The 19,501-nt window shown below is 44.2% G+C and overlaps 1 protein-coding gene across 1 annotated transcript in view; it reads left to right on the top strand.

Moving 5' to 3' along the window:
• frmd3 (FERM domain containing 3) overlaps positions 1-19,501 on the top strand; it is a 241,215-nt gene that overhangs the window by 106,700 nt on the left and 115,014 nt on the right. The window contains exon 4 of the mRNA XM_067982208.1: positions 11,671-11,749. Within this exon, the coding sequence (XP_067838309.1) occupies positions 11,671-11,749 (79 nt within the window). The remainder of the gene's footprint in view (positions 1-11,670; positions 11,750-19,501) is intronic.

Below are 19,501 nucleotides of genomic sequence, written 5' to 3'. Positions count from 1 at the left end.
GTCAGGTGCAGATGCCTGAAGCCTATTATGTGCCCAATGCGCATAGCGTGTAACAGTGTGACCCTGAATTGCTTTGAACATTTGAAGTCTGTGTACACAAGTGCGTAAGGTTCATTAAACTTAACTGGATCAACCACATAAATACTGTGGCTACAAGAGCAGGTCAGAGGCTGGGTACTCTGCGGCAAGTGACTCACTTCCTGACTCCCCAAAGCCTTTCCACCATCTACAAGGCACAAGTCAGGAGTGTGATGGAATACTCTCCGCTTGCCTGGATGAGTGCAGCTCCAACAACACTAAAGAAACTCGACACCATCCAGGACAAAGCAGCCCACTTGATTGGCACCCCATCCACCACCCTAAACATTCACTCCCTTCACCACCGGCGCACCGTGGCTGCAGTGTGTACCATCTACAGAATGCACTGCAGCAACTTGCCAAGGCTTCTTCGACAGCACCTCCCAAACCCGCGACCTCCACCACCTAGAAGGACAAGGGCAGCAGGCACATGGGAACAACTCCACCTGCACGTTCCCCTCCAAGTCACACACCATCCTGACTTGGAAATATATCGTCGTTCCTTCATCGTCGCTGGGTCAAAATCCTGGAACTCCCTTCCTAACAGCACTGTGGGAGAACCTTCACCACACGGACTGTGGCGGTTCAAAAAGGCGGCTCACCACCACCTTCTCAAGGGCAGTTAGGGATGGGCAATAAATGTTGGCCTTGCCAGTGACGCCCACATCCCATGAATGAATAAAAAAAAGTACCGGGTAGTTCAGGTTGCACCTTAGATACTGACATTGACACTCAGCTATACAGAGCCAAGGTTTCTTAACTGGACCTGGATAAAGAAAACTGTAAGCACTGACCAAGACTCCTCAAGGATGCCATTAACTCATTTTTCATATTCCTGCAACCAGACTTGACGATCACTTCCAGGACAGGGATGGCTCTGTCAGCAATTGTCTAGCTTCCTGTGCTGGAAATGACGCTTCAGTGCAGTCCTGAAGGAATACTGCATTGTTGGAGGTGCCATTTTTTAGATGTTGAACTGAGGCCATGTCTACCTGCTCAAATGGACATAAAATATTCTGTAGAACTATTTGAAGAAGAACGGGGAATTCTCCCAGTGCCCTGGCCAACATTCCTCCCTCAATCAATAATATATTAACTGGCCATTCTTTCATTTGCTTCTTGTGAGATCTTGACATGGGCAAATTGGCTGTCACTGAACTTCAGAAGTAATCCATAGACAGTAAAGTGCTTTGGGGTATGCTGAGGATGTGATAAGGTGCTATATAAATGCATAGTCTTACTTTCTAACCATCCAAACCTTTAACAGCTTTTTTCCATCAATGCATAACAGTCCTTCATGGGGCCCAGTTGTACATCAGCATCCATGAGTGCAACCTCATTTCTCCTCAACTATCCGAAATGGCCTCATGCCAAAAGAACTGCCAGGACACATTGTCATTTCTGTTAATGCAACTTTGATTAGCCTTATGGTGCTGAGTTCATTATGTTTTATCCTGCTGCTTCCCTTTAGTCAGTGTATGGGGTATGCTTTCTACTTCGTAACCTTGTGCTCTTTAAATGTTCCCTTAGTGGAAGGTGGAGGTAATGTGGATGGTTGCTGGGTGTCAGTACTTGCCTCTACTGATGGAGGTTGTGAAGATAGCACTGCATGTTCTGGCATCATGGCTAGTGTTGTAGTGGCTGCTTGGGCTTGTATGATTGGTGATTCAATTGTAGCCATTTGAGTGGGGTAATAGGAAGCATGGGATGTGACATTGTCCTAGGAGACATCTCCGTCTAACTCTGACTGTACCCTTGCTACTGGGCATTCCTTCGTCACAGCCAGAGAACCCGAGAGGAGTCGAGGGTGGTGGTGGGGCTGGGGGGGCAGGTGGTGGTGGAGGAGCAGATCTGGGCTGCAATGAGGTCATTGAACCCCTGCATTTTAGCCGTCCAAATCTGATTTCCCATTATCCTGAATTCAGAGGACGCAGATGCTGTAAGTTAGAAGTCTGGGAGTAGGTTTTCACTTACGCTGAGGACAGAAAATGAGCGGTAGCGGATTGGCTGCCCATTATGCACTCCATAAATTGGGTGGGGTGTACAATAGGCGGCCGATCCGCTACTGCCCGTTTTCTGCCACTGCCAAAAGTGAAAATCCACTTCCAGGTCTCCATTGCACCCGTCAAAGTATTTGTGAAAGAAGCTAAGCCTGAGCTTATAGAGGAATTAGCCATATTCTCCATGGTGGCCTGCAGCTTGATTAGTAATCGTACAGTACTCCGTAGATGTTGGTTATGGACTCCTTCATCATTGTCCCCAAACTGTTCAGGCTTTGTGGCACACTGAAATGATTCATGAATTTCTGATGTTGAGCTACCAACAAACGTTTGTAGGCAAGCCCTGTGAAGTCAGAATCACTGGGATGCAAGTGATGGAGGCATCGAGCTGGGACTCCAGCCAGCAGGTTGCATCTCCTGCCATTCCACCTTCACTTCCTCTCCCCTGCTCATGCTCTCACCCACAAATCACGAACAGACCCTTACCCAGGGGAATTTATCCATACTGGTGCTTGCCACTCTAAGAGTGCAGGCTGTTGTAAAGTGCTAGGTTAAGGCTGTATAGTTGGCTTGACCGCCGCATCCTCTTGGGCACTTGGAGGATCAGGAAAAGACGCTTGCAGTAAGGACTGCCTTGAGACATATTTGCAGGAGATTTTCTAAGGACTGTGTCCATGTGCATCGGATGACCTGAGCACAATGAAATTCTGTAAATTGGGCGGATTATAGCACACACCTGTAAAGGAACCCATCCGATTTTGCTGTTAATTCAAGTGGAAGGAAAATTGGGCAGATACCTTTGCAGATGTGTGTTCTGACCCAACTGATTTTCTGATAGCCGCTCTGTCCAGGTGACCCAGTGTGCTTGGGTTCAGACCCAGGAAAGAATCTCCTGGCAGGTGATTGCAGTTTGTTAGACTGACATGCTGCAGTGTGGGCCTATGTGTGAGGGCATGAATAAATAAATAAGTAGGTAAGCAATGAAAAGCGAAAGATATTAGACATGAACTTTACTCTTTCCCTTGTCCTCTATTGCCTCCGTGCCAAGGGCTGGACTGGTCATCTGGAAATTGAGAGATTTCCTGAGGCTCCTGTGAATGTTTCCATAGACCTATTGTTATGGGTGCCCCTCCCCCTCTTCCTTGGGAACCCAGAGAATCCCACACTCTTTCAGGAGAGCCATTCTGCCCGTGTCCATGCCCATAATCTTGATGGTCCTCTCCTCATAAGGAGTCAAGGGAGCCAAGGAGTCGTGGGAGAGGAATTCTCAAGCTGCTCCTGACTGCTGAGTGCCAACTGGCTACACTTAAGTCAAGTCCACTGACATAGGTCTGGCCATGTACATTCTGATAGCTAGCCTTATCTGGGCAGGCCAATAATACACTTTCACAATTACTGACCTGTATGGAGTTGATTTTGACTTGCCAAAATCAGTGTTAACAGGATGGTAAGGACCTCAAAATGGGATCAGTAGACTAACCGCTCCATTAATGCGGACGCTCTGTCTGCTGCCACTTTTATAGGGGCCTAATGTGCGGACGAAGCGCCTGCCTGCTTCAGGTGGTGGGCCTCATTTAGTATGCAAATTGGGGTCTTATGACGTACATTGGACCCCGATTGCAATTTTAGAGAGTCTGGTCAGTGCATGTACTGTGCACCTTCTCACCAATTTTACTTGTGATACAGCAGAAGAGGCCCCGAAAGGGGAAGTTTTAAATTATTTTTGTGGAGCTAGAAGAAACAGGAGAGTTCCTCCGGGCCCCTCAAAAATAATCTGGGCCGCTGCCATCCTGGTATCTTCCCCGTCCCTCCCCACCGATCGCAACTATCCTTAATCCCCCCTCTGGACTTATCTTGCTGCCAGCTTGTAGCCTTCTCAATATTACGCCAGCCTGAACCCGGCGAGCTGCATTGGGACACCCTTTTAGGGCAGGCCTAAAAGACAAATGCTGGAAATCTGAAATGCCAACAGAAAACGATAGAACTTCACAACCAGACCTTCATGGATCTTCCATTGACTTTAGCGAAGGTTCTAATGAGATTGTGAAAGTAACTGCACTTGGTCAAATGTTATGCATGGAAAGGTGTAGAAAATAATCAAAAAGACTAATGGAATGTTAGCCTTTATATCTAGAGGAATAGAATACAAGGGGCTAGAAGTTATGCTACAGCTACCCAACACCCTGGTTAGACCACACCTGGAGTACTGTGTTCAGTTCTGGGCACTGCACCTTAGGAAGGATATATTGGCCTTGAAGGGAGTGCAGCCTAGATTTACTAGAATGACACCTGGGACACGATTTTAAAAGGGAAAAACAAGTGGGTTGGGGGTGGAGGGGCATTCAAAATTGCAACTATTTCAGACCCGCCTCCAACCCGCCCACTTCCGGTTTTCACTGGGGCGGGATGAGGGGCGGGCGACCAACCCGCTGAGGGCCTCCATTTTTCCAGAGTTTCCAATTTCAACCCCTGGGGTCCGGGATTCCCAGGCCTTCTCTTTTATGCCACATGAAAGGAGGCGAGAAGGCCCAAAACTAACAGGCATGGCACAGGTTGTGGGCCCAGAGGAGCAGGAGTGCTTCCCCCAGGCCCAGCAAGCCTACCTGCAGTGACCTCCGCTCCCCGATCTCTGACCCCTCCCCCAACGATCGCTGACCCCTGATTTCCCCTCCCCCCAAAACGATCGTGGACCACCCCCCCGATATCTCCGCCCACCGCCCCCAACGATCGTTGACCCCCCAATGATCGTGGACCCCCGCAATGAGCCCTGAACCCCCCAATGATTGCAGACCCCCGCGATGACCCCCGAACCCGACAATGCCCCCTCCCCCCGTGACTGACCCCCGATCCCTCCCCCGCATGACTGACTTCCCCCACCCCATGACTGACTCCCCCTGTGACCCCCATGCCTCTGTGCCCTCACATGCCCCCCCCACCCCGGCATCCATACAAACAAAGACTTACTTGAACACGTCCTCTCCCCGGCTGCTCTCCCATCTGACTGAGGCCAGTCTGTCAATCAGGCCGGTCAGTCGAACGGCAAACCGACAAAAAAATAAATGCCGTCCTTATGTCAAAATCGTACAGAAGTTCCCCCGCCCCCTTCCTGGCTCGGGTCAAAATCATGCTCCTGGACTCCAAGGGATAAATTACGAGGTGAGATTACACAAACAAGGGTTGTATTCCCTGGAATTTAGAAGTTTAAGGGTGATTTGATCGAAGTTTTCAAGGTATTAAGGGGAACTAATGGGGTAGATAGAGAGAAACTATTTCCGCTGGTTGGGGATTCTAGGACGAGGGGACATAGCCTAAAAATTAGAGCCAGGACTTTCAGGAGTGAAGTTAGGAAACACTTCTACATGTAAAGGGTGGTAGAAGTTTGGAACTCTCTTCTGCAAACAGCAGTTGATGCTAGCTCAATTGTTAATTTTAAATCTGAGATTGATGGATTTTTGTTAACCAGCGGTATTAAGGGTTATGGGGCTTAGGCGGGTATATGGAGTTAAGTCACACAACAGCCATTATCTCATTGAATGGCGGAACAGGCTCGAGGGGCTAAATGGCCTACTCCTGTTCCTATGTTCCTATGCAAGTGCAATTGCCAGTTTGTTGCTAAATACACTGGGCAGTATAACCAGATTAAAGTCAGCAGCAATGGAACCGGATTATTTTATGGAAATATAATGGGATGTGAAAGAGAAAGAAAGGTTAATATTTCAGGTTTCACCTTTCATTAGAGACCAAATGAATGGTTACATGTAAAACATTAACCTCGCCATTTTGACTGGTTGTGAAGTTCTAGCATTTTCTGTTGGCATTTCAGATTTGCAGCATTTGTCTTTTTTCTTTTCATCTCTAGCAGTCACTTAAGAGAATTTTAAAAATGTCCAATATGCAACTTTACATTAGATTTTACAGCAAGTGTTTGGTATGTAATTGGAAACCTTTTTCATAATATCATAGTAGGTACAGCACAGGAAGAGGCCATTTGACCCATCGTGTCAAAGAGCTATCCAATTAGTCCCACTCCCCTGCTCTTTCCCCATAGCCCTGTAAATTTTTTCCCTTCAAGTATTTATCCAATTCCCTTTCAAAAGTTACTATTGAATCTGCTTCCACCACCCTTTAAGACAGTGCATTCCAGATCTTTACAACTCACTGCGTAAAAAAATGTTTCCTTATGTTGCCTCCTCTCTTTTGCTGATCACCTTAAATCTGTGTCCTCTGGTTACCAACCCTTCCGACACTGGAAGCAGTTTCTCCTTATTTACTCTGTCAAAATCATTCATGATTTGATAGAGGTGTTCAAAATCTCCCCATAACCTTCTCTGTTCTAAGGAGAACGACCCCAGCTTCTCCAGTCTCTCCACATAACTGAAGTCCCTCATCCCTGGTACCATTCTAATAAATCTCCTCTGTACCTTTTCTATGTCCTTGACATCCTTCCTAAAATGTGGTGCCCAGAATTGAACACAGTACTCCAGCTGAGGCCTAACCAGTGTTTTATAAAGGTTTAGCATAACTTCCTTGCTTTTGTACTCTGCTCTATCGTTAGATGAACAATGCTTCGGTATTTCCTTTTTAAGGAGTATGGACGTGCTAAAGATAAGTTATTCCAATGAAATTATAATGTCTAGTTTATAACTGTTTGGTGGTATGAAAAAGCCTTAATTCAAGTTGCTAGTAAGATACTAAACATGGAAAAGGTACAAAGGTACAGAAAGCTCTAAACAGAATGTAGGTTATTTTTGTACAGTTTCTTTATAATTAATGTTATCTTGAACTTGCTTCTTCACCATTTATGTGCTCCATAAGAACTAAGAAGTGAAAAAAGGGTTACCTTTTGTCAGGTCGGTGCACTATGAAATCTGCACTATGTTACTTCCTTGTATTGTGGACATTAGTATGATATCATAAAGCATGATGGTGGCTAAGTTGGTTAACCCCCGAATTCGGGCGCGGGCATCTCGGTGCGCGATTAACCTGTGCCCAGTGGTTCCGATGCAGGCATCACGTGAGATTCATTCTGCCTCCTCACTTACCTGATTGTAGCGCAGCAACCAGGCCTAGCTGCGATATTCTCATCAGCTTCAAAATTCTCACCAGCCGGGGGCCCAGATATCGCGTGAGTTGCTCGCACCTCTTAAAGGCAGCCTGCACCTCTTATGTGTAAAATATAAGAAACAGTTTGCACAGAGTCTAACTGGATATCAGACAGCACACACATAAAATACAGATGTAGGTCCCGTCCCTATGTTTATAAACTGTTGAGTTATGTTAAAACGTTGAATAAAGGTTGCGCACTACTAAATCCCACATCCTCCAATCTGCACACCAGACCTCACCAATCTGCTGATCTGAGTTTGTACCAGGCCTGCGAGAGAGCGTGCACCAAGGTTCTCTGCTGATACACTAGAAGCCTTGGTGCAAAAAGTGGACAGAAGGAGGGACATCCTATATCTGCAGCGGGGGGCAAGACGCCCTCCAGACATATGCTCAAGAGGCAGTGGAAGGCAGTAGGGGGTGAAGTCAATACCAAGCCCATAGCACCACGAACATGGATGCAGTGCAGGAAGAAGTTCAGTGATTTGATATGATTGGTCAAGGCGAGTGAGGTCAACTGTCAAGTGACGTCTCCTACCAACTGCACCACTAGCTGCATCCACTGCTCCACGGACTACACCCCCATCACCCACATACCAACAAACTCTTTCAATCAGTACTCAACTCTTCCAATCAGATGCTTCCTCTCACTCTCACACATTACCACTGCTGCAAGCCACAACTCACAGGTCATGCACACTGGCAGCTATTCAACCATGACAGGTACATCACCCAGACATCCTGCAGGACACTCACCGACACATGTCCTGCTTTCTTGCAGGAGAAGGTGGCACATAACAGCAGGTGGCAGTGGCATTTAGCCCCTCGAGCCTGTTCCGCCATTCATTGAGATCTTGGTTGATCTGTGCCCTGACTCCATATATCCGCCTTAGCCCCATATCCCTTGGTTAACAGAAATGTATCAATCTTGGATTTAAAATTAACAATTGAGTTAGCATCAACTGCCGTTTGCAGAAGAGCATTCCAAACTTTTCCTACCCTTTGCATGTAGAAGTGTTTCCTAACTTCACTCCTGCAAGTCCTAGCTCTAAATGTTAGGCTATGCCCCCTTGTCCTAGTATTCAAGTATTGGACACCTCCAAAAACAGGTACAAATGCATCAGCAGCCAGAAGCAATAATCCAGCAACTAAGCTGTAAATCCTGCATCGTCCCTTTAAATAGCGCTGGCGGGGGGTCCTCTAGGCCATTTAAGATAAGTTCGGCTGGTTGTGGTTAAGACAGTGCGTTGGCTGGAACATTGAGTGCCAAAATGGTATCTATCCCTTTAAATTAGCGTTGCACACTGATCTAACACATATTCTCCCTACTTTTCATGCTGTTGTCTGCGTGTGCGCGAACCCCTTTATTAAGATGGCATCTGGCCCTCGTCATGCGTGCGCATTCTTGACGCCATTTTGGGACCTTAGGTGGCCGTGTAGCACCTTAAAAATGAGCGCTACATGGCCGAGTTTCTACTTTCTACTTGGTCTTGCCCTGTTTGATGAAAATGTGCACTCAAGTTATTAAAGAGGTAAGTTATTATATATTAGATGCAAAATAGTGGCCTTAGACCAGATTGTTTTTAGTTAAAATTTAACCATGGCGCTATTCTATTTAGTAATCTAGGCAATACCATTTTAAAATTAAAATAAACCATATATAATATTTAGTTCTCGTGCAATAGTACTGAAATTAAACATAGATTACTAACAAAATCTCATTGCCAATTGCACCTTTCGTTTCTAAAATATGTTAGACCTTTTCGGGCAGGTTGTAAAACAGGAGATATTATTTTAGGCCTGGGCTCTGGACGACGATTTTTTTTCCGCTTTCAATATGGCGGGTGTCGCATTTGCGGCTCCTAATGAACATGCGCTTCCTGCCGGTTATATTAGAGGCCTAATAGGCTGCATGGTCGAGTTGCTAGGCCAGTGTGGTAACTGCCTCATCGGTCCTCGAATCTGCTACTTAAGGATAAGAAGCAGGAACTAGAGTACTAGGTCTGATACAATATAAAATCCAACTGGGGTATGGTTCGATAGGCGCTAACAGGCCTCAGGTACCTTGCCTAAATGGCCATTCTTCATGTGTAAGCCTGGATTTTGAATGTTAGAGGCCTGCTCAACTTTGGGGGATTAAAGTGGAGCCCACTCTTATCCTCATCCAATGCCAACATCTTCCAGCAGGGGTAATTGGATAGTAATCCGGATCGAAATCAGAGGTCCTTTTTCCCCTCCCAAACTGGAAGATATGAATAAAATTGTAGTGACCCCTGTTACAATTCGGACTTCTCCCAATACTCTTAACTCATGCTCACAGCAAAAAGGTAGTTTCCATAACCAGACCCACATCTTCTGTGCACTAAGACTTGAACCTGATGAATGATGTGAACGGGTCAGTTCTAACAATTACCTCTGTCCTTGATCTTGCGCATTGGAGGCTATGTGGACTAACCACCACGTTCTCCTGTCCACTCAGAAAGCAGTAGATATTATACTCTGAGATTCAGGTTAAAATTTATCGTTTAATTTATTTACAAATTAATTACACCGATGTAGAAAAAAACAGCAAATAACCAGTAACCCAATATTTCAACTATTCTAAAAAAAATAACAGCATAGAATCTCTGCAGTTTGTTTTAGAATCTTTTACCTGAGTCTCTAATGGAACATTAGGTTGGAAAGGTATCCATGGAGCCCCTCTAGGCTGCTTCTGCTGGAAACAGGCAATCTGAACAGGGAACTAGAGATAATTGGAAAACCATATAAAATTCTCCCGGGCCTCCAAAGGGCAGATTCTCTTCAAGATCAAAGAGATTCTTAATAATAGTATTCTTAATCATATTAAGTGACTGGCATGAGCTTGTAAGTTAGCATACAGTAAAAGACCTGAGGTAATTTATGATGCAATTGACTTATAAGTACAAACCATGCTGTCACTGCAGGAAACTGGCAATACTGGATGGCCTGCATGGAAATGTTGCTTTCACTAGACAGTGTTGCATATTGTTTTTCTCCCACAAAGACTCTTTTAAGAATATAGCTCGTTAAAGTCAGCTTTTAAATCACACCGGTCTGACTATCTTAATAAAGAGAGACATTTTCCTGTCGCCACTGGTCAAGACCACCAAACTCAGCATAGACCAGAAACCAGTGTATTCCACTAGAAATATGTAAGGATAGAACTTTCTGATTGACAAAAGTCACATCTGAACCTGTTTGTACCACGTTTCTGTGTGTGATATTTTTAGCAAGTATTAGTCTGCTTAAAAAAACGGGTTACCGCTTGTGTAATAATAACATATGTGGAATTGTAGTCTGAACGTGTTATACATTCAGGTATGAACATCAGTTGTAGGTAGTTCTACCTTGTAAAATGAAAGTTAACACATGATATTTATGTATAATCACCACTAATAACATTTCCAAAAATTGCTGAAAGTACTTCATAAGTTGTGACTGCATTTCAATAATGGTATTTCATTTACTTATTCATAACCTTGCATTATGCTTACTGCACATACATTATGAAAGGTCAGAAATTGAGGTCACTATTGGGGGTTGAAAGAAAGGTGACCATCTTGTATGTAAATCATATGGCACCGTAGCTCATTGTGGGGAGTGCACTCACCAGGTCCTACTCTGATACATTCTATTCTGGACTATTTAGTGTGTCTGACCTCTTTGTATTCCTGGTCTGTCGCTAACATCTTTTCAGACACACATTTCCCCTTCTTTTCTGTCCAGCTCATTCCCTTTTTCTTTTGCCACTGGAGGCCCCCTTTCTCAGCCTCCTGGTCTCCTACTGTCTTTTCTCTGGGTTCCAGTCTCTTGCTTCTCTCTTTCAGGCTCCAGATCTCACAATTCCATCTTCCTATTTCCAGTCCCCCTCTATCCTCTGCTTCATGTCTGTGCACAGTGATGGCATGTGTAAATGTCAGCATGCATTAAAATCAAATTTCCTGCTCTCCATGGAGTTGTGGCAGATGATGGGGGTGCGGGGCGTCTGATATGTGAGATATAGATTTCTTTACAGGTTTTTTGGATGGAAGTAGGGTGACTTTATATGCAAGTGTGTATACAGCATCAATATTTTACACACTTACAGCAGATTATCAGGATTGAGCATATTGTTGCTGGTCAAGGGGAGTAACACAAAAAAGAAAATTTGTATTGGAAAATGGGGGTTATGTTCACAAATGGTCTGTAATGCAGCTACTGAATATCACGAGAAGTAAAATGTTATGTATATTTTCTTTCCTAACATGTACCCTGCTTTGAAGCTGCCTTTTCATGCCTCTTTATTCCATTTTTACCAATGAGCTTTCTTGCCTACAGCAGAGATATGCCTGAAAGTGCAGAGCTCATTGTCGCATGAGGTAATGTTTGGCCAAGAGCACCTCTTGAATAAATGTCTAGTTTTCCCCAGACATGCATAAAGATTTATTTATTTTCTACTGCTTTCACTTATTTCTTTGTAATATTGCAGCTCAGCCTCCGTATACCATGTGCTTTAGAGTGAAGTTCTATCCTAGTGAACCAGTGAAGGTCAAAGAAGAACTCACCAGGTACTTTTATTCTCTTATGAAAATTGAACTATAGTGTTTGTAAAAGTATGTGTTCATTTTTAAATTAACCACTAGAACTTGGAAGAAATATTAGTGGTTAAATACTAAAAGTGCTAGAGGGGAGTACTGCAGTAGGCGCCTGCCACTCGTTAGACTTGGATTTGCCCGTAAACATTTCATGGGCTTTTGCACTGCAAGTCCCTCTTATTGGGTCTTCAGTCCAGCGTGGCGCCCTCTCCCGGGCATCTGGGACATGTGTGAATGGGGCAAGCAGCAGTGTAATCCCCTTAAACAATCATGTTAATAAGCAGCGCAGACACAGAACCAGGAAGTGTAAGTTAGAATAGTGAATTCACTGTAAAATCAGTTACAGAAAACAAAATAAAGAGAGGGTAAGAAATATTGAATTAAAAGACAGAGATAAAAGAGAGAAAAAAAAAGTTAAAAAATAATTTTTTTTAAATGTCCAACAGCAATTAAAATGTGAAGGAATGAGACTCCATACTTGTAAAATTAAATTTTCAGTGCCAGAGATGTTGTTTGGCAGTCGCTAAGACTTACCACGCTGTTAAAACTTTAGTTACACTTAAATAAAATTTGATGTACCTTTTTCTGGCAAGATTACTTTGTTTGCAGGCATTCTGTTTGCGGAGCCTGGGCAACAGGCATTCGGTTTGCAGAACCTGGGACAGCAATATCTACATCCTGTTGCCTTCTCCCACAGAAAATAAATTACTGTGCCTTTAGTGAAATGTCTGAGAACAGTCACTCTTAACTTGATGCAGAAAATGTGCACTCCCTAAGCAAAATCAATTTGATCCCAGTCAGATTACTTTGCTAAAACATTAACCTAAGTTTCATTATTTAATTTATGAATACTATTCTGAAAGCGATCGAGGACTGGAGAGGACTGGAGGTCTTATCACACTTTATTGTTGTGACAGACAAATAGACCGTAGGAAATTCAACCCCAGCTCTTTGAATGCAGACTTTAGACTCCCATTTAGTTTGGTACAGTTTTCTTTTGCAATTTCACCATTTTTAACGCACTCTGCCGACACAGATTGATAATTTATTGTATTGGCCAAGAATAACACTCTCTTCCACATTAAACCTGTAAATGTGCATAGATGATTCTGTATTTTGTAGTAAAGTTCTGGATTTTTTTGTAAAAGCTTATAAGATCTGTATTATTATTTTGACTCAAATCGACACTATAGTAAACAACTGGACCATATATCTCTTGTAGTGATACTTAAAGTATTTTAATGACTTATCTCTTAGAAAATACTTTGCCATTCTTTAGAAATCACTATTTACATGGCTTAATTTGTTACATCACTTCCTCCCCAACCCCAAAAATAAATGATGATAATGTCAACCACTGATAATTTCACACATATTTGGTTACAAATTTACATCTAGGAAGAAATCTTGTCTTGAGAGCATAGAATCATACAACCCTACAGCACAAAAGGAGGCCATTCAGCCCATCATGCCTGTGCCGGCTCTTTGAAAGAGCTATCCAATTAGTCCAACTCCCTCGCTCTTTCCGCATAGCCCTGCAAATTTTTCCTTTTCAAGTGTATATCCAATTGCCTTTTAAAAGTTACTGCTGCATTAGCTTCCACCACCCTTTCAGGCAGTGCAGGTCATAACGACTCGCTGTGTAAAAAAACATTCTCCTCATCTCCCCCTTGCTTCTTTTGCCAATTATCTTAAATTTGGGTCCTCTGGTTATCGATCCTCCTGACAGTGGAAACGGTTTCTCCCTATCTACACTATCAAAACCCTTCACAATTTTGAACACCTCTATTAAGTCTCCCCTTGACCTTCTCTGCTCTAAGGAGAACAATGTCAGCTTCTCCAGTCTCTCCATATAACTGAAGCCCCCTATCCCTGGTACCATTCTAATAAATCTCCTCTGCACCCTCTCCAAGACCTTGACATCCTTCCTAAAGTATGGTGCCCAGAATTGAGCACAGTACTCAAGCTGAGGCCTAGCCAGTGATTTATAAAGTTTTAGCATAACTTCCTTGCTTTTGTACTCTATGCCTCTATTTATAAAGCCAAGGATCGCGTATGCTTTTTTAACAGCCTTATCAACTTGTTCTGCCACCTTCAAAGATTTGTGTATGTAAACCCTCAAGTCTCCCTGTTCCTGCACCCCCATTAAAATTGTACCATTTAGTATATATTGTCTCTCCTTATTCTTCCTCCCAAAATGCATCACCTCACACTTTCTGGTATTAAATATCATCTGCTCATTTCACTAAAGTAAGTACCTGTGTGCATTATTGCTGTGACTTACTGATTTTGCTCTGATTGCATCAAGAGATGCAACTTTTTCAGGTTACGATACATTGCATATTTAAAACCTACTATCTCCTTCCAATTCTCACCTTCATCTATTAACTAACAGAAAAGAACAGCCCATTTAAGAGCTCACTCCCATTTGTCAGCAGCATATAATAAAATAATAAGCATCTTCCGTGCTGATTAAATGCAGAGGACGAAGGCTGAAGTCAGCTATTTAATTGAAATGCAGGCGCGCTTTTGCTGCAGACTGTGCTGATAAATGGAGGTAATTTCTGTTAAAATATGTATTTTAATAAAAATTAGTGAGATACACTTTAAAGAAAACTTATTTATTATGTCACTGAGGTCATGTGTTGAAGTTGCTGTGGTGTCTTGGATCCAAACAGCCATCATTGGTAGTTGAGGGAATAAACCAATGGTACAGTAGGATCCCAGCCAGGCCAGAAAGAAGCAGACACGAAGAAAGATAAACAGTAAAACAGGAGTGGAGCAAATAGGAAATGTGGAACTAGAATAAATAACACGAGGGAAAGAGAATGCAAGTGACCTCAGAGAGCGAGAAGCAGACATTGGAGGCAGATCGAGGAAATTTTAAAAGAATATAAGTTATAGAGGCTCTCTTTATTTTCTTGTCTTTTTAGTGTTGATTTTATGTATCTTTGATTTGTTCTGTAATGGTTTTTCCTCAATGGATGATGCTGCAATATTGAAATCATGATTCATTTAGCTTATATTCTGCATATACGGAAATGCTGAAGGAATATTAGATGATTAGATTGAATCAAAACTAGAGTAGGATCCACCCCTTATAGTTGTTTTAATCAATGATTTTATGACTACATGGAAAATGTTTCAGTCCATTTAACATGAAGTGCTAAATATGAACTAACAAATACAACCGAAGTTGAAATTTCCACATAAAGCTGAGACAAGTGAAATATTCCCCATCACTTTATTATATCTATTGTATATATGCTCACTTAACTGTACACCTAACCTTACACATCTTCTTTTAATATCATTGCAACTTCTCAGCTTTGAGCTAGATTTTTGTCAATTATAGTACTGCAGTACTGTAATAATGTTCTGCTATGAGATCTCACCATTTCATTGAAATTAAACAGAAAATCAATCTTGCAGAGGAAGTATCTTCATGATAATGGATAACATCTGGACAGATTAAATCTTAGGGATATTGCAGACAGCTGATAAATGCGAGAGGACTGATGAGAAACTGTGCAATTATATGATTTCTGTAGTAATGTATTATGGATCTATAACAAACATAAAAGTATACAAGCCATAGGGTTAACGACAGTGCAATTTGCATGTATTGTACTATTGGGTTGTAATGGAGACTTTTTAAAAAAATGGTGATTCAAATGAAATAATATGTTATAGGCTTGCTTTGGTCAGCAGTATTCTATGTTTACTGCTTTGCCTAAGCGGCCACTTGTCATGTCTGAGGCTAAACAGTGAGTGTCAATAGGCTATTTACCAGGGTGGGCATCACAGTAAAGCATGATCCTATGGTCACCAATTTCCACAAATGCTCCCTTTTCAGCAGGAGTTACTAGACATCATTAGAAACTTAGGATGTTCTGTGTGTGGGAAATGAACTCTGTTTACATTTGTAGACAAAAAGGAACATGCTTTTATCCAACATTACAATGTTCGTGACTCCGGGAATTACAGACACATAGATACAATGTCGGGTTAACCGTTAACACTTTTATTTGCCTAACTTGAGATAGATAAACTCAATTTTAGTACAACATACACAGGGTAAATACCTAAAGGGTTCCCGTTTATGCTATCCAGACTGGCTTACCTTGCCCTGGATGCACCAACTTGGTGACCAAACCAAGGACTTGTTCTTGACGGCCGAGTCCAGACCTCTCCTCATATTTATGTCCTGAATTATCGTGGCTGCAACATGATGATCAATTGTGTGCTAATCTCACTTGATCAGTTTAGTCAGTAGGCCTCAAGACTGGAGACTCACTTGATCAGTTTGGTCAGTGGGCCTCATGACCGGAGACTCACTTGATCAGTTTAGTCAGTGGGCCTCATGACCCATCTTCTCATTAACAGTCAGCCTAGCAACCGTTTCCCTATTTAATATAGTGGCCATTCCACATGTCAATCCAACACATTGGCCATCTTACACGTTATACTTAGTAGAAGGAGAAATGTAGCAGCATGAATAGAAAGTTGTTTGATGGACACAAAATAAAGAGTTAGGGGGTGAAATTGGGCTGTGTAGTACCCGTTTTGTCGGCCCTACCCGGACTCATAAGCCCTGAAAATGGTGTCCAAGACGCGCGCACACACTTCCGACGTGAAGTGCGCGGGACATCATCTTGGTAATGGTGGTTGCGCGTGCACACCTAAAGAATGCCGGCAGCGTATTGAGTAGGGAGATTATGATGTAAATCAGTGTGCAAGGTAACCGTGGCGCTTAATTTTTACGGCTCTGACTCCTTTAAGGCTGCTGCTGGAGATATAAGCAACATCTCGCAGATTGCAGTGCACTGCTGTATGAGGGAGGTCACTGAGGCTCTGTACGTACTCCAAAACAGATTAATCTCATTCCCTCTTGCTAGCGACAAGCAGCATGAGCGAGCACAAGGGTTTGCTCGCATTGCAAGCTTCCCCATGTTGCAGGGTGCACATTGCCATGTGAGCTCCACATCCGAACTCAGCCATATTCGTGAACAGAAAAAGGTTTCACTTCCTCAATGTGCAGCAGGTGTGCGACCACATGCAATACATCATGCAGGATAATACTCACTTTCCTGGCAGCAGTCATGTTTCCTTCATTTTGCAGCAGTCCAACGTGCCAGCTATATTTCAACCAGCGCAGCAAATAAAGGCTGGCTACTGGGTGACAAGGGTTATCCCCTCATGAAGTGGCTTATGACTCCAGTCTGAAAGGCACACGCACGTGCAGAGCAGGCATACAATGAGAGCCATGCTCTCACACAGAACATCATCGAGCACACCATGGACGTCCTCAAGCAACACTTCCGCTGCCTGGACCACTCTGGAGGAGCCCTGCAGTACTCAGCTGGGTGGGTATCAAGATTTGTTGTTGTATGCTGCATGACCTCACTATTATGAGGGAATGGCCCTTGCTGCTGTCTATCCGGTGAGAACCTGAGCAGGAGGAAGAGGCGGAAGAAGAAGAGGCGGGGAGGCAATAAGGTAAACATGCCCTGTCTGCCAGGACTCTGCGTGATCAGATAATGATCACGCCAGTAATCTCAGTGACACCTCCCCATTCATCAACAGTCCCACATTCCTTACCTTTCCTCTCCCATATGACCATCAAATTGTTTTCCTTGTTCTCCTTGTACATATTGCTTCCTCCCTCAGCTCATCAAAGAAATGAAAACCAACACCAAGTACAAATTCATAACCACATTTATAGATTTACACATGAAATGATTCAAACAAACTGATGCTATTCACCCTTGTACATTCCCTTAGTGCCTGTTGTTTGTGCTCCTACGAGGTGCATCCCCGTTGGCTGGAGCATGGGTGGTGGAAGGCTGCTAACCTTCAATTGAGGAGCGTGCAGATGGCCTTGGAGGACGACTTCATGCAGCTCTGGGCTGGGTGGGCCCAGCTTCAGACTGCACCATCTCAGCATGGGCTGCAGCAGTCTGGCCTGGCTGGCTGCCAGGTGACAGCAAGGGCACTGGCGGAGTGGCAGGGGTGGGAGCAGGAATGGTGTTGTCCTGAGAGAGGACAGCAGGTTCGTCTTCCATGGCGCCACTACCACTCTTCCGGGGCGGCACCTCAGCAATCCTGGTGATCAGCTGGAGAACGGATTGCTGGAGTGCTGTGACGCGCTGGAAGCCCCGTTCCACAGTGGAACCCAGAGCCATGATAGCAACAGTCCGAGCTCCAAATGCAGCAGTCAGACCTTGGATGTCAGATATTTGTGCTGCAATGGAAGCTGAAATATTGGTCATCAGACGCTGCATCATAGTGGGTTCCACAGGTGCTGATGGAGGTGACCACCCGTTCTATGTGGGAAAGGTTGGGCTCCAAGCTCTGCGCAAAGCCCTGTGCCAAGTTGGAGCTGGACTCCAACATGCCTCTTCTTATTGTGCGCAGGCTTTCTGGCAGGCTTTCCAGTGCACCAAGCATTTGGTTGTGTATGCCCATCGAAGTTATCATCTGACTCCTCTGCAGCAGAACCAGTTAGGTACGTTTGCGCAATCACCTTTACCAAGATGGCGTCCTGCGCACTTCACGTCAGAAGTGTGCACGCGCATCTCAGACGTCATTTTCAGGGCTTAGATGTCCGCATAGCACCTATAATACGGGTGCTGCACTGCCTCATTTTGCCCCACTAGTGAGCGACCTCGCCCTCCGGCGAGCTGGCACCTATGGTATCCGTTCTCCCCACCCTGGCTCCTGTGCACTTGTGCTCGGTGTTTCACCACATGCAGATCCTTCCTCTATCCTGGCCTCTAAACTACGCGCAGTGTCAGTATCTGAGTTGGTGGCTGCCAATGTACGATTGAGTGACGGTATGTCTGCATCACTGTCATCTTCCTCTGCCTCCCCTGATGGTGCTGGTTCCAGTTCTTGGTTATCTGAAATGACAAAGGGACACGGGTTGATTTGTGGTGCAGGGAGAGGAGAAAGTAAGATGTGCGCACTTACATCATCTGCAGCACGTGAGTCAGAACAGATTGTGGGCTGAGGGAGAAGTGGAAAGTTAGAGGCAGCTTGCAACTTTTAAAGGGGAGATGCTCTTTGGCTGCAGCAACCGCAAGGCAATTCTGAAGATGACAGGCCAAGGAGAAGCTTCATCGGTCCCTTGCTTCTTGGATGCAGCACTGGAGGACCTGGTGGAGAAGTTCGGCAGGAGGAGCAATGTCTTTTTCACACCAAACAGCAGGAATGTATCCCGCAAAGCTGCTTGGCAACAGTGAGAACAGGTGGTACAGCACATCAGTGCCGAGAGCATTGCTCCGCAGGACATTGCTACATTGCAAGAAAAAGTTTAATGACATGATCAGGTTTGCTAAGGTAAGACTGCTAACTCCTATCTTTCTGCATTACCTGAAGTCCCAGCAGTCACAACCCTCCCTTCCTCCGATTACCAGCACTCTCCCCCATTCACTGCAGCAAGTTTCACTCCATCTCCTTCTGCTCATAATGCCACACTCTGCACCTCCTACTCTCCTCACTATTACTGCCTTCACCTCCTCACACTCTGCCATCCATCACACACTAGCACCACTATTCTAATCTGACATGCATATCCTCAAAGCATCTCACTAGTCTACCACTAACACTCTCCTTTCTTTCTTGCAAGGCAAGCTGGTGAAGAATAGTAGAGAGGAGGTGAGGACAGGAGGAGGGATAGCATCATTGAGGTCCTCTCCCCAGTTGAGGAAGATGTCATGAAGA

The sequence above is a fragment of the Heptranchias perlo genome, chromosome 4 (assembly GCF_035084215.1).
Source record: "Heptranchias perlo isolate sHepPer1 chromosome 4, sHepPer1.hap1, whole genome shotgun sequence".
NCBI classification, from domain to species: domain Eukaryota; kingdom Metazoa; phylum Chordata; class Chondrichthyes; order Hexanchiformes; family Hexanchidae; genus Heptranchias; species Heptranchias perlo.
This window is presented reverse-complemented; position numbering and strand designations above follow the sequence as displayed.